Source organism: Anopheles moucheti, chromosome 2 (assembly GCF_943734755.1).
Source record: "Anopheles moucheti chromosome 2, idAnoMoucSN_F20_07, whole genome shotgun sequence".
In the NCBI taxonomy this organism is placed as follows: domain Eukaryota; kingdom Metazoa; phylum Arthropoda; class Insecta; order Diptera; family Culicidae; genus Anopheles; species Anopheles moucheti.
Window position 1 is genome coordinate 80,328,769 of NC_069140.1, and position 22,557 is coordinate 80,351,325.

Here is a 22,557-nt window from a genome sequence, read left to right on the forward strand (position 1 = left end):
TTGTTGGATGCAGAGCTGAGCAACTCGATTTTCGCTTTAGGATCTTGTTCGTTAGCTCAAAGCAAGTGTTAACTGTAAAGTATTTAAGTGTACTATCAGCTTTGTTAAAGTTATGATCGAAAATTGGTCAAGAAGAAGCGAATTTTGTAGAACGCAAGGTACACTTTACCTCGTGCTCGTAATTTTAGAAGGCATTTATGTAAGTTTACGACCACTGTATTTCTGGTAATTCCGTACTTATTTGTATGCAATGCACGTTGCTCGTTGCCGGGCAACATGAAAGCTTCAACAGTCTTCCATTCAAAACGCAATACCAGCAATGTATGATGCGTGTATCAATTCACGTCTAAAATTTATTGAAGCTGTGTTTATTAACAAGATTTATGTTAAATTATGTAGCAAAACTACTAAAAAAGATTAATGAAATGTAAGCATATCTAAAATGACGAGATTGCAATTGTGTAGTTGTTGATACTGTTAATTTGATTTCTACTGTTAATTTGAATTTTTACATACATAACTGAAGTAGAAAGAATGGAAGTATTTTAATTATGTTAAACTTCAGTTTGTATTGTTCCAGTGATTTATTGAACTTACACTATTTCAACGAAACAATAATTGGAAATCGAGAATGTATCTCTCAAAATTAATGTTTTTTCCGAAGTTTATTGAAAAAGATTTGCGAGTCTTTAAACATAAATCATACGAATTTGAACTAATTGTTAGAAAATTGATCACGATTGAAACATTTTCTCGTTTCTACAGCCCTGCTAACTCAACGACCAATTCAATCATTCTGCTTCGACACTTCAACGATACCGCATAAACGGACACATTGTTGTATCCCGTTTGACAGTATGAAATCAAAACAACAATCGATTTAGAAAAAAGTAAAGAACACAGAAAGAAAAGCAGATTGTGTTTTGTGCATCGGTCACAGGTTTTACCGCTCAAAACCCAAAGAATACATGCAGTAAACGTGTTTGGTTGTGCGTAGGAATACCTCTCTACCATGGCAAACGATCGCGAAATATTGCGTGAAATTTGGGAGGGAAAAATTCCAGTACACTTTAAGCTATCGCCAGACGAAACCGATGTCGAGCCGGAAGAGTATTTTCTGCTCATACCGCGCTTGAGCTACTTTCCGCTCGTTACTGATAAAGTAAGCGCGCTGCGGTTGATATACTGTAGGATTGCATGGTGTAATCTATTGGCTTTGTTGTTTCGTTCTAGGTACGGAAACATTTTCTTCGATTCGTATCGAACGAGCTGCAAGATGGAGAAATGTGGATGGACAGCAACGGGACACCATTGAAGTGGCACTTCCCTATAGGTGGGTGTTTTATCGAGGTTACATCGCAAAATATGTGATTTGAATTAATTTTCTTTTCCTGTTCTAGGTGTTCTGTACGATTTGCTCGTCGGTACTGATGGGACATTACCATGGCACGTAACAGTACACTTTTCCAAATTCCCAGACGATATTCTTATTCGTTGTCCAAACAAGTGAGTGTTGGGTTATTGGGAAAGGCGTAAAGAGGGTTATTTACTACTAGCACGTGTAATTTCTAATTACAGAGAAGTTGTTGAAGCGCACTTTATGTCTAGTCTCAAAGAAGCCGATGTACTGAAGCATCGCGGTCAAGTGGTTTCCGCAATGCAAAAGAAAGATCACAATCAACTATGGTTAGGATTAGTTAACGGTAAGACATACGATAGCTTTTGATTGCTGGGCGTGTGATTTGATACTGTGATTATATACATTTTTAGATAAATTTGACCAGTTCTGGGCTGTCAATAGACGGCTGATGGAACCTATTCCCGATCAGGACGGCTTTAAACACATTCCAGTTCGGTGTTATGCCGAGGTAAGATGATTTATGTCTAGATGTAGTTAAGATAATGCAATTCTAGTCAATATCTAATCTTTCTGTGTTGACTTTAAATCTATCATATATTGGCATTGCAAAGATATGTTACACAGTTATTTCTCGAGTTATGTGAAGTCTAGATACGCGAAATTTTGACAGTTCGTGTAATTTTGTATATAAAATTCCTATTTTTAATTACCCAATTTCAAATTTTCAATCGTGTATTGGACTCTATTAGTCCATTAGTCTATCAAACACACAGATTATAAGCTACCTCCTATATTAAAGAAACATTATTCTTGTGCTTCTGTATTTTGGTATTAAATTTGGTTTAAATTAGAGAAAAATAAGAATATAACGTAACAAAACAGTAAAATGCCAAATACAAACACAAAATAAAAGCTCGAAAAAAGAAGAAAACCTAAAGAATTGAAGTAAACAAAAAAGAGGAATACAAGTGAAAAGTAAAAAGTAGGAACGAACGAGGAATGAATCATATAATTGGTCAGTAAAAAATATGTTTTGCATCAAGTCATGCACAAAAGTTTATAATACAAGGGTTGCTAAAGAATTTTTGAAAAGTCTAGATTAAAGATCTCAGAACTACAATTCGCGGGCCCCATGCGGCCCTCGATAGCTACCAGTGCGACTCTAAACGCTATTGCTAAAATTTAGAACATATCAAACTGCTTTGAAGTTGTAATATAGTTCAACAGTTTTTGTATGAATCAATGCTTTAATTCTCTAAAGCAAAAGGCTTACAATTTGCATAAAAAAATTATCTAGGGAGCAATATCAGTATATATGGATATATAAGATATTGAGTAATTGAAAGACAGTAGTTTCATCCAATGGGGCACGTGGACAGAAAAGTTTGGAGAACCCTGAAGATCTTTGATGAAATGATTCATTCATTTTCACTTGATGTGCATATAACAAGTTAATTTTTAAGTTATATTGTTGTATATAAACGTTTGAAAATATTTCATTTGTTGAAGTATTTATAGAATTTCATAATGCCAACATTAAAAAAATATTAAATTCTTATAATTAGGACATAATTTTATTCTAAGGAAATTTCTTATCGAACTATTGGTAGATTCTCGTTAGCTGTTGTTAACTGAGCAACAGTATGTAATGGATTCATATGTTTTACGTATACATTATTACTATTACGTTATTACTTATTACGTTTCGCGTAAATAAGATACATGAAGAAATCGTCAGCATGTATAGTGCCAAAATGCTCATGCGTTTGAACGAAGCGCAAACCTCCACAATTATCGTACGATCACGAATGCAGTCAACCGTTAGCCACTTTAATTATCATTTGCTGTTAATTTTCTCTTCCCCGGCAGGATGGTACGTACCAGCAAAAACTAGTCGCACCCAGCACTCCATCCGGTCAGAAGCGTCTTTTGCAGGATTTGTTGGACGATTTCTCAGCACCTGTTAGGAAGGCAGGTAAGTCAGGTTAGCTTTCCTTTGTTATGTTATGCTGCCGATATTCTTCCCATCTCGTGTGCCACTGTCATTGCAAGCTCCCTCCGCAGTACGCAGGCATGAACCGATACCCAAACAATTTGCCTTTTGCAACAGCCTTTTTTCTTTCGTGTTTGGTTATTGTGATGCTGTTGCCCTGGTGGCCCTGTATCAATTCATGTGCCAGTGGCACCCAAGTCGAAGGGATGGCATTGTGGAAATTATTGGCGTTTTCCGCTGTCCTGTAACGACGTCCGAACAGGGGGCGCTATTGTTTATGAGTCACAAAAGAAAAATCGAATGCGGGATCCTTATGGGCAATTGAATGGGTCGAGCGAAGGACAATAATATTGCAGTACGTGATGGTGCGTACGTTTAGGGATTACCCTGCAATCGGTGGCAGGTACTGGAAAAGGTACGGGTAATTAGTTCCACAACATTCCCCTGTGGAATATCCTTGAAACGGGGTTCACATTTCCTTTTGCATTACGTTTCAGGTCAGTTGGAACAGCGTTGCATTGTTGCCACATAGAAATAATGCGAGACAGCACGGAGACAGCCGAGGAGATGCTATCGGTGTTTGTAGCTCCGTTGGACATCTGGCTTACGGTTGGCAAAAGACGATGCAATCGGGATGGCTAATTTTCTCACACTTGTCACAACCCGGGTGACAAAAGTATCCGCTCGCCTTCTGGACGGAAGCGATATGTGTACCATCACAATCGCACCACGAACCGATCGATTCAATCGACAAAATTGATATTTTGTTTACGAATTTTACCATCGCGTCCGGCCGGAATACCAAATGATGTACAATTTTTCACATCGCACCGGCTGCTTCTCACCTCACACCAACCAGGTGTGCGGTACGGAATACGGTCGGCTGTCTTAAATGTGTCCCGCGACTCATTAATATTGCTAACGAGCGACGATTATTTCTATGTTATGTATTTAAAGTTGTCTTCTTTTTCGATACTTGTGATACGTTTTCTTTTATGGTTTTCGATCAGCTTCGCTCAGTTTGGCAGCGCTCTAGCGCTGTCCCTCGATTCGCGGATTTATGCCGTGTGTGGCCAGGTTTCAGCACACTTGCCCTCCCCTTGGAAGCTATTCCCACTAGCTGCGGCGGACGAATCAAAGCAAAGCGATCTGATTTGCCGGATCGCTCGCTCCGTGGTGTATGCAAATTTGTTTGCCGTGTGCCGAAATTTTGCGATTGGTCCATGGGCTGTAGGAAGCGCACGGGGCGCAACGCGTGAGACCCAGCGAGGGTATGTGTAGTAATGCGGTCTCCATCCCTCCGGTCGTTTTGTTGCTGTAGCTGCTAGCGTGCGTTTAGAGGCTATAGGCACGAATTGATGTATTTTATGGCCAATTAGGATGGTGCGATCGCATCCGTTTCGATGTGACGACGAGAAGGCCAGTAGTTAGACACGATAGTGTTTGCTATTTAGCTGCTACAAACAAATCCACCGTGTGTATTTTTATGAGACAATTTATTATAGCTTACACTTACTGGGTGTACCACAACGTGGTGTCTGAGTTTTATGAATATTGAAAGAGAGTGTTTAAGAAATTGTTGTGTTGTTTCAGAACCTCATTAAAAAAGGATATCGGCCAAGAGAACACCATTGGATGCCAGGTTTTCTTAATTTTTTGGAGTATTTCAGGCGAATTCTTGACGTTATTCTTGAGTTATTAGAAATTGATTGATTTTCTGAGCACATATCCCATCAGGTTTCCTGACAGGATCACAATAGAAGTCGTAAAATCTTGAGTAAGAACCTTCTAAAGAATAGAATATAGAATAGAGATCATGGAAAGTATTATCTTGGGCCAACATTTGTTGACGTTCTAGAATTGCGACACTTGAAAGGACTAATTCCACCATATCCTGTTTAAAGCCCGGTATATTCTGACGCACAGAGACTGTCAGAGATCCTGTAGAATTGCATTTTAGATCAACGTATGAGTAATCTCGAGGAAATATATCTATATTTTTATGATTATTTCAGAGTTATTCAGCGAGACAGCGAAATCTTGACATATTTCAAATTGCAGTTATTGGAGATTGTCCCTCAGGTATTCTGACAGAAAGAAGACAAGTCTCGGCAAATCTTGAATAAGGCCCTTTTAAGAAACAGAGCACAGAGAAGCGGCCTATCAGTAGGGAATAATTATTGAGCTGCATTATTAGTTATCCTGAACGCAAAGCCATCCTCAACAACCAGGATCATCATGTGAATCATGTCAAAGTACTGTACTGAGTATGATCTTGGACCAACATGATGCTTTATGACGACGACACTTACACTTACTAGCTCTGGTATTTTTATTACTCCAACAACGGGGTTTATTCCAACGGACAGAGGTTGTCAGAGATCCTGTAGTATTGAGTTTTAGACCAACGCAAGATTAATTCCTGAGAGTTGTGGTATTCTGACTACGATACTATGCTAAAAAGTTGTCTGACATCGCTAAGTGTCTAAGCATTGCATTAATTTTGTTAGGTCTCTCTTTAATATCATGCGTAAGTATTGTCCTATTTCAATTAATTGGACAAGTTTAGTACATAATGTGCGTGTTTCCGAACACACAAACATCATTCATCAAAGCCTTTCACTCAACCATTCAAGTCTAATCAATTTTAGATCGCATCGAATCATTTATCTAATTATATTTAATGAACGGGACTCGTTTTCTTCACTTTCCCGCCTACTGCAATCAGATCGTATCGACATTATTCAACGCTGGCTGGCAATAAGTGTCTCAATCGCGATTGTTTGCTTATTGTGTGGCGGTGGATTGACAGGCAAATGTGGCAATGACTGATCGTGCGCGTATATCATACGCTTGACAGCACTGAAAATTTTCGCCGATCCATCACCAATGACTCAACTTTTCCGATCTCGATTGTGAAGCACAGGATGATAAGTAATCGGTGACTGAGTACGCATGCAGTAATTGATGGTGGTCAATCGAGACGACTTCATCACTCTTTCCGTGGAGCCTGGTGTCTGGTGGAAACGTTTAAGAACAGCACGCGGACCATCGCCGTGGGCCTGTTTGGGGATTGAGTGTGCGATTTCATTAGCTCCTCCTGCTCTGCCGCTTCCATCTCCGTTGCGTGTTCTCTTCTTGTATTTTGCTTTGCAAAGAATAGTGCGTTTACTAGTACGCTCACGTACAATCAATTAGCGAAAATTTGTCCCCCGGATATCGTACCCATATCGTCTTGCTGCAACGTCTTCCCCAACGGAGGTTTTGAATATTTCATGTCTAGTACGGGCTCCCCCCCGGGACCGGTCGGTCGTCACCTGTCAAGTGTCAGGTGTGTGTGTTTCGGGTTCTTCCGCACAGGACGACGAGATAGCCAAGTCAGGGCGGCGAGTCGCGTGGTCCATCATCGAGCGCGCACATTCGTCCTCTACGTGAGCTTCAGGTTTTTGAGGGCCGTGCATTTGTTTACCCTTGTTCATCGATTGCACACGAATGGGATGGGGATCAGTTCATCGATTCGTTCGCATCCACTAGCATATAGCGGTGGGGGGATCGTTTTGGGTGTTGCAAAACCAAACCCAACCCCATCCGCGAACGGTACGGCACAACCCTCAAGGTGTGTGATGGTGGGGGAAAATTTTGGGGGAAACTGTTACCTCCACCGGCTAGTGTGTGTGTTTATTAAAGCAGTTTTGTTTGTTGATTTAGAGCTCTTTGCATACACACCGATGGTCCGATTGGGGCGTGTGCTGATCGTTCGCGTTATGTATGTAACGATCGACGATAAGGCACACTCACAGCACTTGATGAAACTATGCTCGAGCGCGATGCACAATACCCCTACCTTCCCAAAACGTCATAGTCTCGGCAAGTCAAGTCATCTATCAATTAGTCATTTATCATTCGCAGCATATGCGGTACGATTTGTCGATGGATAGCTTGACGACGGTACACTGTTTGTTGCACCGTTGCTTTATAATATATCTGATTTATGGCAATAGCACAAAACTCGCAAACATTCTACGGCCGCGTGACCCGCTCTGATACTGAGCACACAATCCCGACGTACCCTGCGTAGAGCGAACCCTTCAGTTTACATATTTGGTTCCCTTTGGGTACTGTCCCAGCAAAACACCGAGGCAAGCATTCCACAACCGCGCTGATTGGGTGTCGTCGTATCCGTCTATGCATCCGTCTCATTACCCGCTAGAGTGACGTCGACCCCCGGTCGAGGATGAAGATGGATCGGATCTCTATTCGTTGTGTGAATTCAATTAATGCAAACATTTCTGGTGGCATTTTTTCGTCCGGCAAACAAACAAATAAATTTCAAAAAGCGGGTGCGGGTGATTCCACATCACCACCACCAAGTCGCCCCTGCTGCGGTTCAATAGGGTTTTGCCGCCCCAGCATTCCGAGGATGCCACAACATCCCACAACGGCTAGGTGTGTGTTTGTACTGCATTCCTGTGCCGTGATCTACTTCGAAAATAGCACGGCATTCCCAGATTTCGCGGGACACGGAATTCTTTGGGTAATTTTATATCGCACGTACTTACTCAATTATTACCGGGTTGATGATTGTTGGCTCAGCTGCTCATGATCAGCTGCACGTAAAACCAAAGAACTCCTACAACGGCCGGTAGTTGGATTTTGGTGGGTTCTGAGCTGATTTATGAACTACCTGGTGCTTTTGATGTTTGGCGGAATTAATTAAGGGTAAACAAAATGTACGGAAATGAGGAAGTGTTTTACCAGTGCTAAATATTTGCACAAAACTTTTGATTTAAATTCCGCAACAGGAGGTTGTATGTGATCTCTGAGATCTTTAGGATGCAAAGGAATTGAATTGGGACACTGCATTGTACTGGAAGAATTGGGATGAGTTTTAGAAAATCGAGCAAAGCCCAATTAGATTATAGACGCCAACATCAACCAAATGCGCACCGGAAGCTTATATGTCAAAAGGTCGATTGAATTCGAAAATAGCGTGTATGGACAGAGATCTCACTTTGCATAGGAGGATATACCGCAGATTTGTAGTAGAAGTGCAGAGTGATCTCAAACCCTGATCTTTTAGGAGTACATAGATGGTTTAGTATGAGAAGAATCTGGTTACTCGCCGGATCAGTAACATTTTTCATATAGAATACTTGACATTATGCATCTACGATGTATATACATCTACAAGAACCAAGAGAATGGAGATCTTAAACACAAAACGAATATCAATACGGGTAATCACCGCGAACTTTGGGATAACGAATCGTTTAGACTTCTTTAATATTCGCTGACGTAAATGTCCTAACGGGCCATCCGGCATAGGTTCTGAGGCTTGAGGAGTTGTTCGTCCGTAGGCTCTCCGGCGAATCGGGCAGTTCCCTGACCATGGTGGTTCCTGTTTTAACAGGCATCCTTGGCAAGGATGTGGGTTCTCTATGAAGATTCTCTCCTCTGACAATCCAAAAGAGACTTCTTTAATACGAATTTCCAAGTATTTTTAATGCAGGTGACTTTATACTTAAATGTCTACGAATCCATAATTTCTTGTTGCAGTAGTTGAAATACTAACTAACTGTGACGAACCAACGAAAATCCTTCGTATTTCCACTGAAGCAATCACCTCTTAATCATTGTAGAGATACTTGTGATTGCCTGATAGATTTAAATCCGAAAACTGGAGGTTCGCACTCCTTGACGTCTATGGCGTCCTTAAATTTCTCTGATGGTATTAGTTCCAAAAACTTCAGGTTTTGATCATGCTCCCCAAGGATTTGTGACTGTTCCAAAGTTTGCATCTACAGGCCAGGAACTTTTTCACCAGGAACTTAATCTAATGGAATTATCTTGTCGGATATTATAGGACATTGTCGAAAAAGCATTCGCAAGTTGTTCGCAACAATATTACCAAGTAATTCTGTAAAATAATATTTTCAAAGTTGTTGCTGTATCTCCATATATCTCTTTGGAACTGAACATCTACTGCACCGTTAGATCTACGGTGATCTAGTGATCTAGTTCACCGTTAGAACACTCACAACTGACGTTTTGCCACATCTACTGATACAACTCACTTCGTATTGGTTTTTTTATTCTCTTCTCGAATTCGAAATTAGCCTAACAATGCTGATCCTTGATATAGCATTCTATTTCAAATATATAATTGCTACGTGCAAAATATGTACTATCCTTCCCAATTGCCAGCTGGTCTGCAGTTTGGAGTGTTGTGTTTATTGCCTATATTAAGGTAAGATCCCACGGTTTGCCATCTGCAGGCCACAGAGGAACACTTGTTTGCGCGTTGACACCTTGATGATTGTTATTTTTCCACACTCAATCATCGAACCTGCCGATGCGATTTATGGGAACCCGGTTTAAGTACGGTCTATGCAAAGTGTTCCCCGCAATCCCCGTACCTGTGTCAAGACGTGCCAGCTGGGATGGCACTTTCTAGGTGTTGGCGGTTAAATATTGTCTTAGGAGGATCAGGTAAACCCAAAAAAGGACGATTAAGAGGATGAAAGTATTCCAGCATCCCGGCGGTCGGCGGTAACGATTCTGTTTCCTCCACTGGCTGCACAAACAGCATCAGCGCATCTTATGAGCGGAAGGATCGTAAAACAAAAGATCGGTTTTTCGTAAGAAGGTAACCGAAGGACGGCGGCCAGTGTCTTGCACGGGTGTAATGAAAAGCCGAAATAGAAAAGCAGGACTAGGGATGGATCTTCTAGGGATCGTCCTGATCGGTGCCGTGCAACGGATGACCCTCACCTGGAGGAAGGATCACACGATGTTTGTTCGCTCGGTGTCCATCCACCGGTGGTACCTGTGTGTGCGCCTCCGAAACCAGGCTGCTGTTTATTCAGCAAGGTGTGAATATTTTATTACCATCGTAAATGTATAAATAAAGCCCAAAGTAAGAGGATGCACCGGCGGCCAAAGAACAACAGGCGCATCCTACGCGGGCCGTTTTATGTTGTTTCGTCCATTTCACCGACGAGCGCCTGTTTGCAAAAGGAAGGTTTTTGAAGGTATTCGAGAACCCGGTGCTTTCCATTCGCCCAAAAATTAAACCTCAGCACCTCGCACGAAATGCGAGTGGTGATGGACTTTATTGCCTTCTAGCCGTGTCTATGCTGGAGGGCATGATTTTTGGCGCAGAGATGGGAACTATTTCCTGCGGGCAATCGAAGGCATTCGTACCTCCCGGAGGTGAAAAAGAAACCCCGCATCCATCTTCCTGCTTTGAGGCTTGCGATTCCCTTTTTATCCTTGAGTTCTTTCCCAACCTGCCGACTGTGCACTGGCTCCGTTCACAACAACGGTACCGAGAAGAACCTGCAGATGGACGAGTCGGTCGCATAGAGGAGAAAAAAAATGCAAATCCATCTTTTCGAGTAGTGTCGGTGCAAAGTGCGTCGGATTGCGGCGCTGTGGCCGAACCGTCCGGCCAACGGTACGGTACCCCGTACCTGCCATTCATGGCCAGCGTCTCCCACGGTTTTCCAGTTCGGAACAATACCCGACCCGAGGTTCCGGCCCCCGGGGGCCATTTGGGAGAGAACATTTTTTCTTGTGTCGGTGAGCAAATTTGCATAAATTATTATTTCTTGCACCGTGCAGAGAGCATATGTGTTGCTTTGTGCACGTATTCTGTTTTTTTTTCGTTGTTGTATCTCAGGTCGTTTGCTGAGGAATGTCTGACGCATCTTCAAAATGCTTAAACGGCGTGGGAGGTATGTGACCACTCGCTTGTGCGTGCCTCTTTGTCTACGCACGCTTGAATGGAAGAGTATTTTGCTGCTAGCTTATGGTATGGTTTGAGCAGATGAGGGAAAAGAAAGATTTAAAACAGGTATATTAACATTGGGAGAACAATTATTGGGAAATATTGCGAAGCGTTCAAACGTTCCAAAAATAGAAGCGTATGTGATAATTAATTCAGATGCATGTAGTATCCCAAGAACCTCAGAAGTACCCCCATTTTAAAGCTCTTTATTTATTATTTATTGATCTGAAAAGGCTTATAATACTTCAAATCATTGAACTTGATATCTTTTTAACAATCTTTCTTCTACACCGCAGCCAATTGTTGCTATATTATCACGTGACTCATTCGAAAGAAGCTATCTGTTTTCCACGTAACATTGGTTCTTGTTTTGCTTTGGTTTTTTTATCTGCAAACGACGCAGTTTGTGCTTCCATTCGTTCCGCGATAACGTTCCTGCCGCGCAACATTATCCATCATAGCTGAAATAGATCATCTCACTTGCTTTAATTGCAAATCCGTCATCGATCGACGGTTGTTACAGTGGTGAAAATTGTTGTACGAACGCATACATTTATTTCGATTTTAATTTTATTTGTTTCTGTAAGTATTGATGATTTTTAATGTGAACATTTGTTTTTAACACTTTACGTACATTTCATACAAAAATGTTTTTTTTAATTAAAATGTTATTCCAGAACTTCATATTCTGCTCATGAATTTCTTATAAGTGCTCGAAGTAATGAGTAAGGATTGGAATTGGAGGTGTTTGGAATTCAAATTGTTGTAATGAATTGCATACACATATTAAAAAGTACCATGCAAGTTGTCACATATTTAAATATCAGTGTCTTTGTTTAAAGGAAAAGTTCCTAGACGAAACAGAATGTACAATAAATTGGGGAATTCACGGCAAATTAAGCATTAAGTAGCGCATATTATAGATGGAGAAGATGTATTTAAGTTAAATCATCTAAAAAAAGGACGTAAACATACAAAAGGGGAAGACAACATGGATAGGGATCAAATATTCTTACGAGAAGAATTTTTATCTCTAGTTACATTTGGACAACAAATATTTGAGAAGTAGTTGATGATTTATGTGATCGATTTTTTTAGAAGATTTTTATTGGACTTGGGCATGGACTTTGTCCAAAACTGACGAAACTGACGACTGAGTTGTATGACAAGTTGACTATCGTACAGCGAATCAGTCTCGTCAGACATCGGTGGGCTGGTCATGTCATGAGAATGACGACCCAGTCCGTAAAGTCCTTTTAGTTCATCCAAATGGACAGAGGCAACAATGGTAGGTCCAAGTAGAGATGGAGTGATGGCGTTGTCCGCCAGAATGTCCTGGTATATTGGTTTGACAGACGACGTCACTCGACCGTGAGCTGCTTGGAGGAAACCTGTAGGAATTTAAAGGACTCCTGAATACTCCTGAAAATCGCGAAGTGATAAAAGCAATGGCTATGTCCGTAAGTAAGCAAATTTATTGAGCGAAGCACTCAATCAAAAAGTGACAAGATATTGTTCTTCAGGACTATAATTTGGAGATACATTAAAAAGTGTACTTCAAGCAGTAATTTTGAACCATTTACCTCAAGTTCTATAATTGTTTTGTTATATTTTTAGGCATCTTTTGTCTCCAATACTTCAACGATAAATAATTTCGCTGAGTTGAAATTTCCCACGGTAAACGCTCATACCCGTCAAGGACAATTCATCATACTTGATCACGTTACATCACGCGAGAAGAGCAAACAAACGCTGCACAAACATTGACATTGGATTGCAATCGCTTCGCCCGACTGTGGACCAAATGTGCAACATTGCACTCTCCCTTTTGCAAACATCCACAGAAAAAAAAGAGAAAAATTGGCAATCATCGTTTCACCCGAAAAAAAGCGTCATCGATCGAGGTGATAAGGTGGAACTGTTTTGAAAAAATGATTATTTGTAAACGTTGTTACACTGCATGTATAACCGCGCGGAAGCAAGCATTGCTCTCGTTGGCCCACTAGAGGGTGTGTATAGGTCAGTCTGCGCAGAGCTTATCGCACGTATTGGTTGCACTTTGGAGCGCACTCGATGGTTTTTGTTGTTCCTGATTTGTTGCGTCCGCGGGGGCCCAGTTATCGGGAACGGCGGTATCAGAAATTAAGGAACGAACGAGCAAGAAGCAAGCAAACACTACTACCCTGGCGCCATTAGCGGTTCCCTTATCGCCGATTGTGTGGCCCGATTCCATCATCATCATTTTTTTTTCGATAGGGGTGGAACGAATTTGCTCTAAAACTCGTGTGGCGTTTGTTTGTCACATGGGGCTATGCGGACGATTTGTCAGTTACCAGATAGGCACCCGGGTGTGTTTGCGTTACTATTAAAACGGGAAGGAAGGAAGGGAGGGGGGGGGGGGTTATTTTGCACGATTTTCACTGCCGCAAGCGCGGACCCCAATATTGCTTGTGCGGTCAACGAGAGAGTAAAAAAAAAATAAACACGCAAACCGTATCAAAAAGCAAACCGAACCGAACCGGTGGCCAACATTTCGATGGGCTGACATCACGAGCGCGAAATAAAACAATGACCTAATCGGTCATCAGCGCTGCCCCGCTCAAACGCGGTGTGCGGTGCGACAAGACAAGTGCGCAGCACTGCCAAACGGAAGAGATTAGCCATCGTGTCGCCCCACCAACGGCCAATGGCAACAAATGTGCACGAAAATACAAAGCCCAGCAGGAGGGGGTCGTCTTTTCAACGTGCGTGCGAATTAACACGTCCGTACACGTTCACCTAGTGCCGGTGCACAGAGAGCCCTGCATCCCGGGGAGAGCCTTTTCGCAGTGCCAACGCGGTTGGCCACGCGCGGTTCGCTTCCATCGAATGTGTTACACTGCAAACAGAAACCAACAACCTCCCTGCATGGCGCTCGATCGTCAATCATCGCCATGCACTTAGCATGCAATTGAAAAATGCAGCTGCAAACCGAAAGCGAAACCGAACGGATTTCAACTGAACGCATTTTTGCTGATCAAAGCATTGACACTATAGCTGCCTGACGGTGAGGTGCGTGAGCGCGTTCTTCCTTACCCAAAACCCACCAATTGCGAAACCTTTCGGCGTTTGGGCTGTGCTGGCATCCGCATCCGATAATCAACAAGCGCGTGTAGCGCAAGCCAACCAAGTAGGGACGAATGTGAAAGGGAAAGCTGTTGTTGTTCTCGACACTGTGTGTGTGTGTGTCTGGTTTTGTTTTAATTAGCCAAAAGGTTTTTCACTTTGTTCTTTGCCGCCTTGATGTGCGCAAATTTTAGCTTAAACGCCCATTAAAGAAAACGGCACCGAAACAAAAATTGAACAAAAATATAAAACCGGGCCACTAAACGCATCTTGGTGGGCAATCGGTCACATTGATGTTGCGCTAATGTAATGCGGTTGATTTCATAACTTTGTTAAACCTTTCAATTAATTGTGTGCAATATGCTGTAATGTACTTGCCCATAATCTTTAAGCTTTTAATTAATGTTATGTGTTATCAAGTTTTGATGCAATTATTTTCTTTTTCGGCATTGAGATTTTTCTCTAACCTGAAAGAGAAGTAAGTAACCCTGTAATTATTGATAATGACAATGATATCGTCAACAGATTTGTAGTTACTATTCGCCTTTGGAGCTGTCAGTTATTAGTAGCCCGGATAATCCAAACACCCGGATAATCGGCATTTCACTGTATAGTAAATGCTTTGAGTAGTTGATTGACGGAAATTCGTTATAGTGTCAACTTTTTATGACTTCCACACAACTTTTTGTGGTTTATTAACAATAATTAAAAGGAAAGTACATAAAACTTTCTGAAACTAACCCTACCTAGGAAGCACTCTTTTTAGATAACTGTTTTGTGACGTTCAATGCTGTGCTGTCCATCATTGGTTTTTTCCCTCCCGCTGAACGTCATCGCCTAGCGTGTACTTTTGGGGTAATTTTATTTTGCGTGGTATTTCTCCTGCTTTTTTTTCTCTTCCTTTGCCCACTCATACGGGCTGAAAGACGCATCGGAATCCCATCCCACTTGGCAACTCTTGGCACCGATCCCTTGGGTAGAGGATTTTTTTTATCACGTTGCTGCTTGCTGTCACGCGCATCGCCTCATGCGAAAAGCATCTGCTGGGGGTTGTTTTCTTTATTTCTTCCTTTATATTTTGAATTAGAAACCCGAATAGTGTTAAAATGACGGGGTGACGGGAAGGGTTGGTTTTGGGTGGTGGTGGTGGAGGAGGGCGCTAAATGGGGCACTAAGTGCAGATCCGGTCGATTGTAGTTGATTGATGCAGCTCTAAAAGTGGATTGTAACACATGATGGCAGGGCCGCCGACACTGCTGCTGTACTGTTGAAGATATCGCCGTCATCGCGATAACAATCAGAACAACAACAGGCCACTGATTATAAGATTTGTTTTTTTTTTTATATTTTGTACTTATTTTACTCTTAAAAAAAATAATAAGTTCAAATTAACAAACAATTTCCTGTGCGGTCTTAATAAATATGAAATAATGAAGAACTTTTAAAATTAATTGCAGTAAGTAATTCTCAATCAAACTATTAATCCTTTTTGATGAGATTTTTTGTTATCTTTTAGTGAGCAACACAACGCCCATTAGGGAGGCTTTTTTTTGTCGATAAGATGGCGCATTGCCTCATGGTTGCATCATGCAGCTGCACATGCTGCACCTCCGGCGCAAGGTGTATGGCAAAAAAGCGGGGCGGCGCCCCAATGAGGAGCAAGGCACAGCTACGGCCCCCTTAGCTGGGGCGTTGAGAATGTTCGCTTTATTTTGGCAACCGTAATTGCAGAATCGAAAGAAGAAAAAAAAACACCAGAATCCTCTATCCGCACAACCTCCCAGCAGCAGTATCCGTGTGACATCTTGTGATGTGTGGCGTGGTTGGGACGGTTTTTTTTCTCGTCTTCTATTCTGCTCCGAGTGGCAGTGAAACGGTGACTCAATCGGTCTCAAAATATCCTTCGGATGCGATGCGGTGTTGTGGGTTGCGTGTGGACGCCGGAGGACACACCCACCTTTATAGCCCAAGCGTCGTTCGGTTGCCCCGAAGCAATCAGCGCAGGTTGGTGGCGGTGTTTGGCACATTACAGACAAATTGAGGCCCGCGAAAAATTCCGTCCAAACGTCTTTTGCGATACAAAAGCGACTCCGCTTGGCAGGGGGCGAAGAGGGGGACGGGGTGCGGTCGATTTCGAAAATAGATCATCTTAACCGACAACAACCATCATACCCACCACCACCGAACCATCGGCCGTGCGACAACGGTCAACGATTTGACGTACATCAAACTAACGTGTACGAGGTGTACATCACATCACACCCATCCTCAGGACGGACACTATCCGTCCCGCTTGGTACCGATGTTAGGTGCTTGCCCAGTTGGAAAAGGGCTTTTTTTCAAAATCGATCACGAGCTACTGACTGGTCGAAAAAATATATCGTCCAGTGTTCACCTTTTGGGCGAACTTGGACGAGCCTTCCCGTCTACTCAACGTGACAAAGGGAAAGTTAAAGAACAGAATGGGAATCGTCCTACGATTGTCCTTTCTACTTTCGACGACTTTCCCCCCCGTGTGAACCGAGTTCACCAGATTCCGCCGCTGGGTGGGCGAATACCAAGAAAAGATGGAAGTTCTTCTCCACTCCCTACTGGTTCCATCGTCATCGCAGTCGTGGCAGACATTGTGTCTTCATATGTGTCCACCGTCTCCACTGTGTCGTTTTGACAAATCTCCTCTCTCTCTGTGTCGACCAAGCAACGTCTATGGGGATGTACCCCTGCCGTCTCCGACCCTTGGTGGAAGGAGAACTTTATATTTATTTTTAAACGCACTGTACCGGTCATTATCGCTCGAGTACCGCTCACCTGACGGCGAAGAGGTTTGACGTGAATGGTTTTGCCGACTAAACTGTGCGCCCGCCAGCTGGTCAGCTGGTGGTCATTGGTCTTGAAATGACGTACGTTGCGGATGCATGAGCGGAAAGTAAAATTTCCACACAATACAGAAGAAATGGAAGGCGTTTAGGTGCGTGACACCCGACGTTTCAGGTTGTCACGCTAGTTGAGTCCTACACGGTGAGGAAAAGCAAGTTATGAATGGCTTGAAAGAATGTTTTTTTTCGGAATTGTTTTTAAATCCGCATTTTTTGGTATTAACTTATTTGCCCAGCATAAGCAATTGATTAATTTTGAGTAATCATCGATTAATACGAAGAAGGCATGTCTACAAGCTTTTCATGCAGTATTCGCCCTGAAGGTTAATGAAGATGTTTCTGGTAAATCCATGAACGCATCTTTAAAAACTTAGAACTCGCTAACAAAAGGGTCGTTATAGTATTTTTCAGTGTAATCATTGTGCTCAAATACGCCTCTGAGACATGGATTTTGTCCAAAATTTAAGGAACCCTCTTAGCCGCATTCGGGAGGAAGATGCTCAGAAGGATTTTATGTCCCTGTATGTGTGGAAAGACAATGGAGGAGCCGCTACAATGATGAGCTAAATCAGCTATACAGTGAACTTATTGTCGTACAGCGGATTAGATTTGACAGGCTCCGGTGGGTTGGTCACGTCATGAGAATGACACCGAACAACCCAACCCGGAGAGGCCTTTTAGGTCGTCCACATGGTCAGGCCTAGATAGAGATGGAGTGATGGCGTTGATGCTACCACCAGAAAGACCGTGATTGGCTGACGACGGCGCTCGACCGTCAGCTGTTTAGAGGACTTTGTAACGTAACGTAACGTAACGTAACGTTATCAATATCCAGGAATTCATCCTTCTTTCCACACAATTACAGGCCCATATTCAAACGATAACGAATGTGGTTCTGAGTTCTTGTCTTTATTTGATCGAAAGTTTTGGAGATAACCTCTACATTGTACTTATCGCTTAGGTATTTCCAGTAGTACCTGTTCTTCATCAGCTTTGTAAGGAACTTCTTGTAGTTTTTAATTGATTCTTCCAGCTGTTTTTATTATAATGTTTAATATGCGTTGCCTAACTACTCTCTGTCCTATTCTTCGTCGTGGTTTTACGATCAAGAAAAGCATATCTCACATTGGCAAATAATGGCTCATTTTTATCATGCATTCGGGAGAAGCGCAGAGATCCAGATGGGATTCGTTCCAGTAGAGTCAGTGAGCTAGACCAAATACCCTCCATCATTTGTACTGTCATTTCAACTCTTTCTCTGTGGATTTAGCCAATAGCTATCTCAGAGACGTCACCATTCAGTCGAGAATTGAATTAAGATTGGTGAGGTTGTGATGTCCTGTATTGCCGACATAACCAGTTGAACGTAATATTGACGATTAATTAAGTAATATTGAGGTAATTGGCAATTTCAAAGAGAAATTTAACAAAAAGCTTAAAAGATCTTAAAAGTTAACAGTTACTTTTATGGTTATCAGCGTGTTTTTGTTTTTATTTATCCAGGAATATCATTTTATCCATCAGAAATATTCATCAAAAACTGATAAATATTTTTTTAAGATACTTTAAACGCTGCCCATTATTCAAATTATCAATAATAATAATAACCTAAACGAAAATTCCTCTTATAAAAGATGACTTAAATAGAGCAACATTCCACACACTCGCTGAGGCAAAGAATTTCGATCTTCAAAACCTCAAGAAACGGTGCACTGTGTGCAAGTCCAAACATTCCTTTCCACACTCGTACCGGATGGTGAATGGAATGTTTTCAATTTCATCCCCGGTGGATCAAACCCTCAACCCGCTCTGGGGGCGCGGATCCTGCAAAAGCCTTCTAATGAATTATACAGATTCACAAGTAGGCAACAACCAAAAAAAAAAACAAGTTACTCATTCAATCCAATTTCCGAAGCAAAAAAAAAACCGAAGAAGCTTGTTGTTGGTGTGTCAAGAAACTGGCCCGGCTGGAGCATAAGAGCTAAAAATAATATGCGCCAATGCTGCTGATGGTATGCCCGGCCTCCCCGAAATAAAAACGCACCTTCCGATTGACAGGATCTTCCAAACGGCAATCAGGCCGAGAATGATCGGCGGATTTAAATCAGCCCCCAAAAAAAAAATGAAGAACCCCATACGAATGGGTGCGGTTTTCTTGGAAGTAGCGCGCGGTCTCGAGAAAGCACCTCAAGAAAAAAGATCTCCGGCGGGGATATGGGGGATAGAAATGGGAGATTATTTTGAATGATTTCCATTGTCCCTTCAAAAGGTATCCGGAGGGAACTTCAGGGCAAGAGGAGCAAAAAAGGAGAGCTTAAGGTGCGAAATGAACCACAAGTGACTAAAGCGAGGGGGGAAAAAGAAGGAACACGTAGGGCCACTTTTGCTGAGGTAATCTTGATCATTTTTGTTTTTGTTATTTTCTAATGTTAACATATTTTTTTGTTAAATTGCTTTCGAGGTGTGCGAAAAAAAAGCAAAGGAAAGGAAGGCAAAAAAAATATGTGTGTGCCGCCGGTGCAAAAAATAGAAACATAGAATGATCCAGGGTGTACCAGGGTGGCGTCATCCGACCGACCATTGAATCCATGAAAGTTTGTTAAAAATTAACACACGCTTAACACTAACCCGTAAACATAGGCCCGACCGTCTCAGACCGTCAACAGAAAGGAACCGAAGGATTGATGAAAAAAAGAACGATCTCTGGGCTCCTCAACGTCTCGGTCGTTCGGTTGCTATCTGGTACCCATCATCGCTCGCTCCGTTCTGTGGAATTTGTCTTTCCTTTTGGGCTGGTCTTGCCAACGCTTGACGGGGTCCGTACATGGTGAACTCATTTCAAAGCAATTTTCGATCGTTTCATCCTCTCGTACGAAGCTTTCGGACGTTGCGTTGTGGCGTTGTGAAGTACCCTCAAGGCGGAGATGAGGAATAAATGAGGTATCCGCGGTCGGTTTATTAATTTTCTAATCGCTCTTTGACGAGCCTTTGGCGCAGCTTCGCCCGTTCCATTCTGCGCCGAAAGGGGGAGGTATAGGACCATTTGGAGACCGGTTTTGGGCAACAAGAACCATCTCACGGCACGTTTTACACTTGATGGTGGGGCTTGAAGTGGTCCAAAAAAAAAGAGCTAAGAACCCATCAGCTCAGCGTGGCTCACATGAGTCTGAGCAACAGAACTAACCGCGCTGTTTGACGTTTCGAGATTCCTTGGGGACGTTCCGCTAGCTAAAACAGTCATGGCAGGCTCGTCGTCGTCCGGAATGTTGTTAAATCATTTTCAAAGGAGCGCATTGCCCAAACGCCACTCCACTCCCGGTGGCAGACCAAAAAATCCTCCAAAGATCTTCGCTTTCTTCACGACCCTTTTGTATTTCGGATCCCATCATGTTCCCGAGTTGCGAGCGCGGAGAAACTGTTTAATAAGGAAAATAACGAATTAAGAATTTCTCGGAACGCGTTCTCGCCTCCCTGTGGACCCCTAAATGTGTTTATGTTTGGGAGTTGGTTAAAGGGTTTTGGGGTCTCTCGAATATCATAATTTCCTCCGAAAACCGATGGGTGATTGTTGACGGGGATGCTGATTAACTTGGAAACGGAGAATGATGAAAAGAGTGCTTAGAAGGGTTTAGAATTTCTTCAATATCTGATACGTGTTTTATGTCCCATCTTTCTGAATTGATCAGAATATTTACAATAAGTTACAAAACTATTGCGCCCTATGATAGTCTTGCTGTTGTAGGGTTCTGCCGAACCGGCCTTCACCAACCACTTTCACCGCGAACCGTAGAGTAAATGAACTTTATAAGTCAAAATATTCGACATTAAATTTATATTCTTCCAAGGATTCAACTCATTCCCAACAATATCAACTAAAACAGAACAATATTAGTCACAATGTGTTAAAATCCTTGGAGTCTTAAATTTCTCTAAATCAATTTGTGTCCTCGATGATTTAGACACTTAAGGCACTTCATTTATTGTTTAATATTTTGTATAAGTTTCCTATTTTGTTGTAGTATATCATGCAAACTACCTTGAAGTCGTAGTCTCAATGATATTTAAAGACATATATAAATTTCTTAACTGAATGGTAAATTTAACATGTTTCCCCATACCCTAATCAACTCTGCTAGCAACTCTCATTTTTATACTCTCCTTTATCATTTCCATTTTGTTTTATATGTTGCTATAGCTAATAAAACTGTAATTTATTATAACGTTTTCCATTCTTCGTTCCAACGAGATAACCTACAACTCTCGCCAACATGTTTACTCATCAGAAAGGAATCGAAGAATTTCTACATTGTCACAAACCGGTTCTCTGGTTCCATATTTGGAACATACTTAGATCGTTTGATTTGGTTTTTTATTCGTATCGGTCCGTTCCTCATTCCGGCTCCTTCTTCAAGGCGGAGATCCTAATTGGAAAAGATATCGTGGTTATGTTGGGGCAAGCTGGGCCCGCAAGCTTGAGGAGAACCAGCCGAAAGAGGAGCTTGATTTTGCCTTTTCAGAATGGACCACCACCATCCGCCCCAAGTCACCAGTGTGTGGCCGATGCACCACTGCTCATCGTTCCATCCTTTTCGTTCTCATCCACAGTCGAGGCAAGAACCCATGGCGTTACGGTCCCGGAATCGACTCCACTCCAGTGGCTCTCGGAACACCTCAGCTATCCGGACAACTTTCTGCATCTCTGTCTGTCCTACGCCTAAAGGGTGGGTGTAAGGGCGTACCAAAAAAAAAACCCGTGATCAACCCCCGTCGTCATACTGTCGCTTGCCGCATCATCGTTCTACCCCTCTTAACCTGCTATCCGTCTTCTCCCCCATCTGCCTCTATCGGTTTTTGCCTGGCGCCGCGTACTGGGCTACTACACGCTCAACCTGAGAAAAGGGGGTAACGGCTCGAAATGATCACCGTTCATCATTCCGGTGGTGTTCACTCCAGGATCGGATGGCGTCATATTCATTCCCACGCAGAGCACCGGCCCAGTCTCCCGTCAGATCGCCAGACACTATGGAACCTGTGTCGCTTCAAACCCCAATGGGGAGTGAACACCTTTACGCGCCCAACCGTGAGCCAACGCACCATCGGTGTATGTGGTGAGACGATCGTGAGATAACGTCCGCTGGACGGAGTCTCATCACTCACTCACCGCGCCCGTATCTCACTGCCGTGATCGCAGTCGCTCTCGTGGGTCGCCGCCATTTGGAGCCGCCGCCTTTTGCTTGCTTGACATTTATGTCTAATTATACGATTATCGTTTCTCTTTTTCGCGCCACGCTTCCTGCGCGCCCTCGGATGCAGTACCGATACAACAGTACAGGCACGGTGAGAAGCACCATTAATGTTGTCATAATAAGAAGGTAAAATATATGCATTGCGGCTAGTTACCTTTATTCCATCGCGCTTTCGAGCGGGGTTCGTT

At 42.6% G+C, this 22,557-nt stretch overlaps 1 protein-coding gene across 2 annotated transcripts; it reads left to right on the forward strand.

The window, feature by feature from the left end:
- The first annotated feature begins 937 nt into the window (after positions 1–937).
- LOC128309642 (autophagy protein 5) lies at positions 938–22,082 on the forward strand. 2 transcript variants are annotated; one of them, XM_053046076.1, is made up of 7 exons: positions 938–1,162; positions 1,234–1,333; positions 1,401–1,506; positions 1,579–1,703; positions 1,771–1,868; positions 3,230–3,344; positions 21,729–22,082. In XM_053046076.1, exons 1-7 carry the CDS (start codon positions 1,013–1,015, stop codon positions 21,839–21,841), a joined length of 807 nt encoding a protein of 268 aa, XP_052902036.1. In that variant the 5' UTR covers positions 938–1,012; the 3' UTR covers positions 21,842–22,082. The 2 variants fall into 2 exon arrangements, with proteins under 2 accessions (XP_052902036.1, XP_052902037.1); XM_053046077.1 differs by having other exon boundaries at positions 3,230–3,335.
- The last annotated feature ends 475 nt before the right edge of the window (positions 22,083–22,557 follow it).

What these genes read in the sequence shown, in the direction of transcription:
- LOC128309642 (XM_053046076.1), top strand. Translation starts at nt 1,013, where the DNA reads ATGGCAAACGATCGCGAAATATTGCGTGAAATTTGGGAGGGAAAAATT. An exon ending in GAAGTGGCACTTCCCTATAG is followed by an intron (nt 1,334 to 1,400) that starts GTGGGTGTTTTA and finishes TTCCTGTTCTAG; the next exon opens with GTGTTCTGTACGATTTGCTC. An exon ending in CAGTTCGGTGTTATGCCGAG is followed by an intron (nt 1,869 to 3,229) that starts GTAAGATGATTT and finishes CTTCCCCGGCAG; the next exon opens with GATGGTACGTACCAGCAAAA.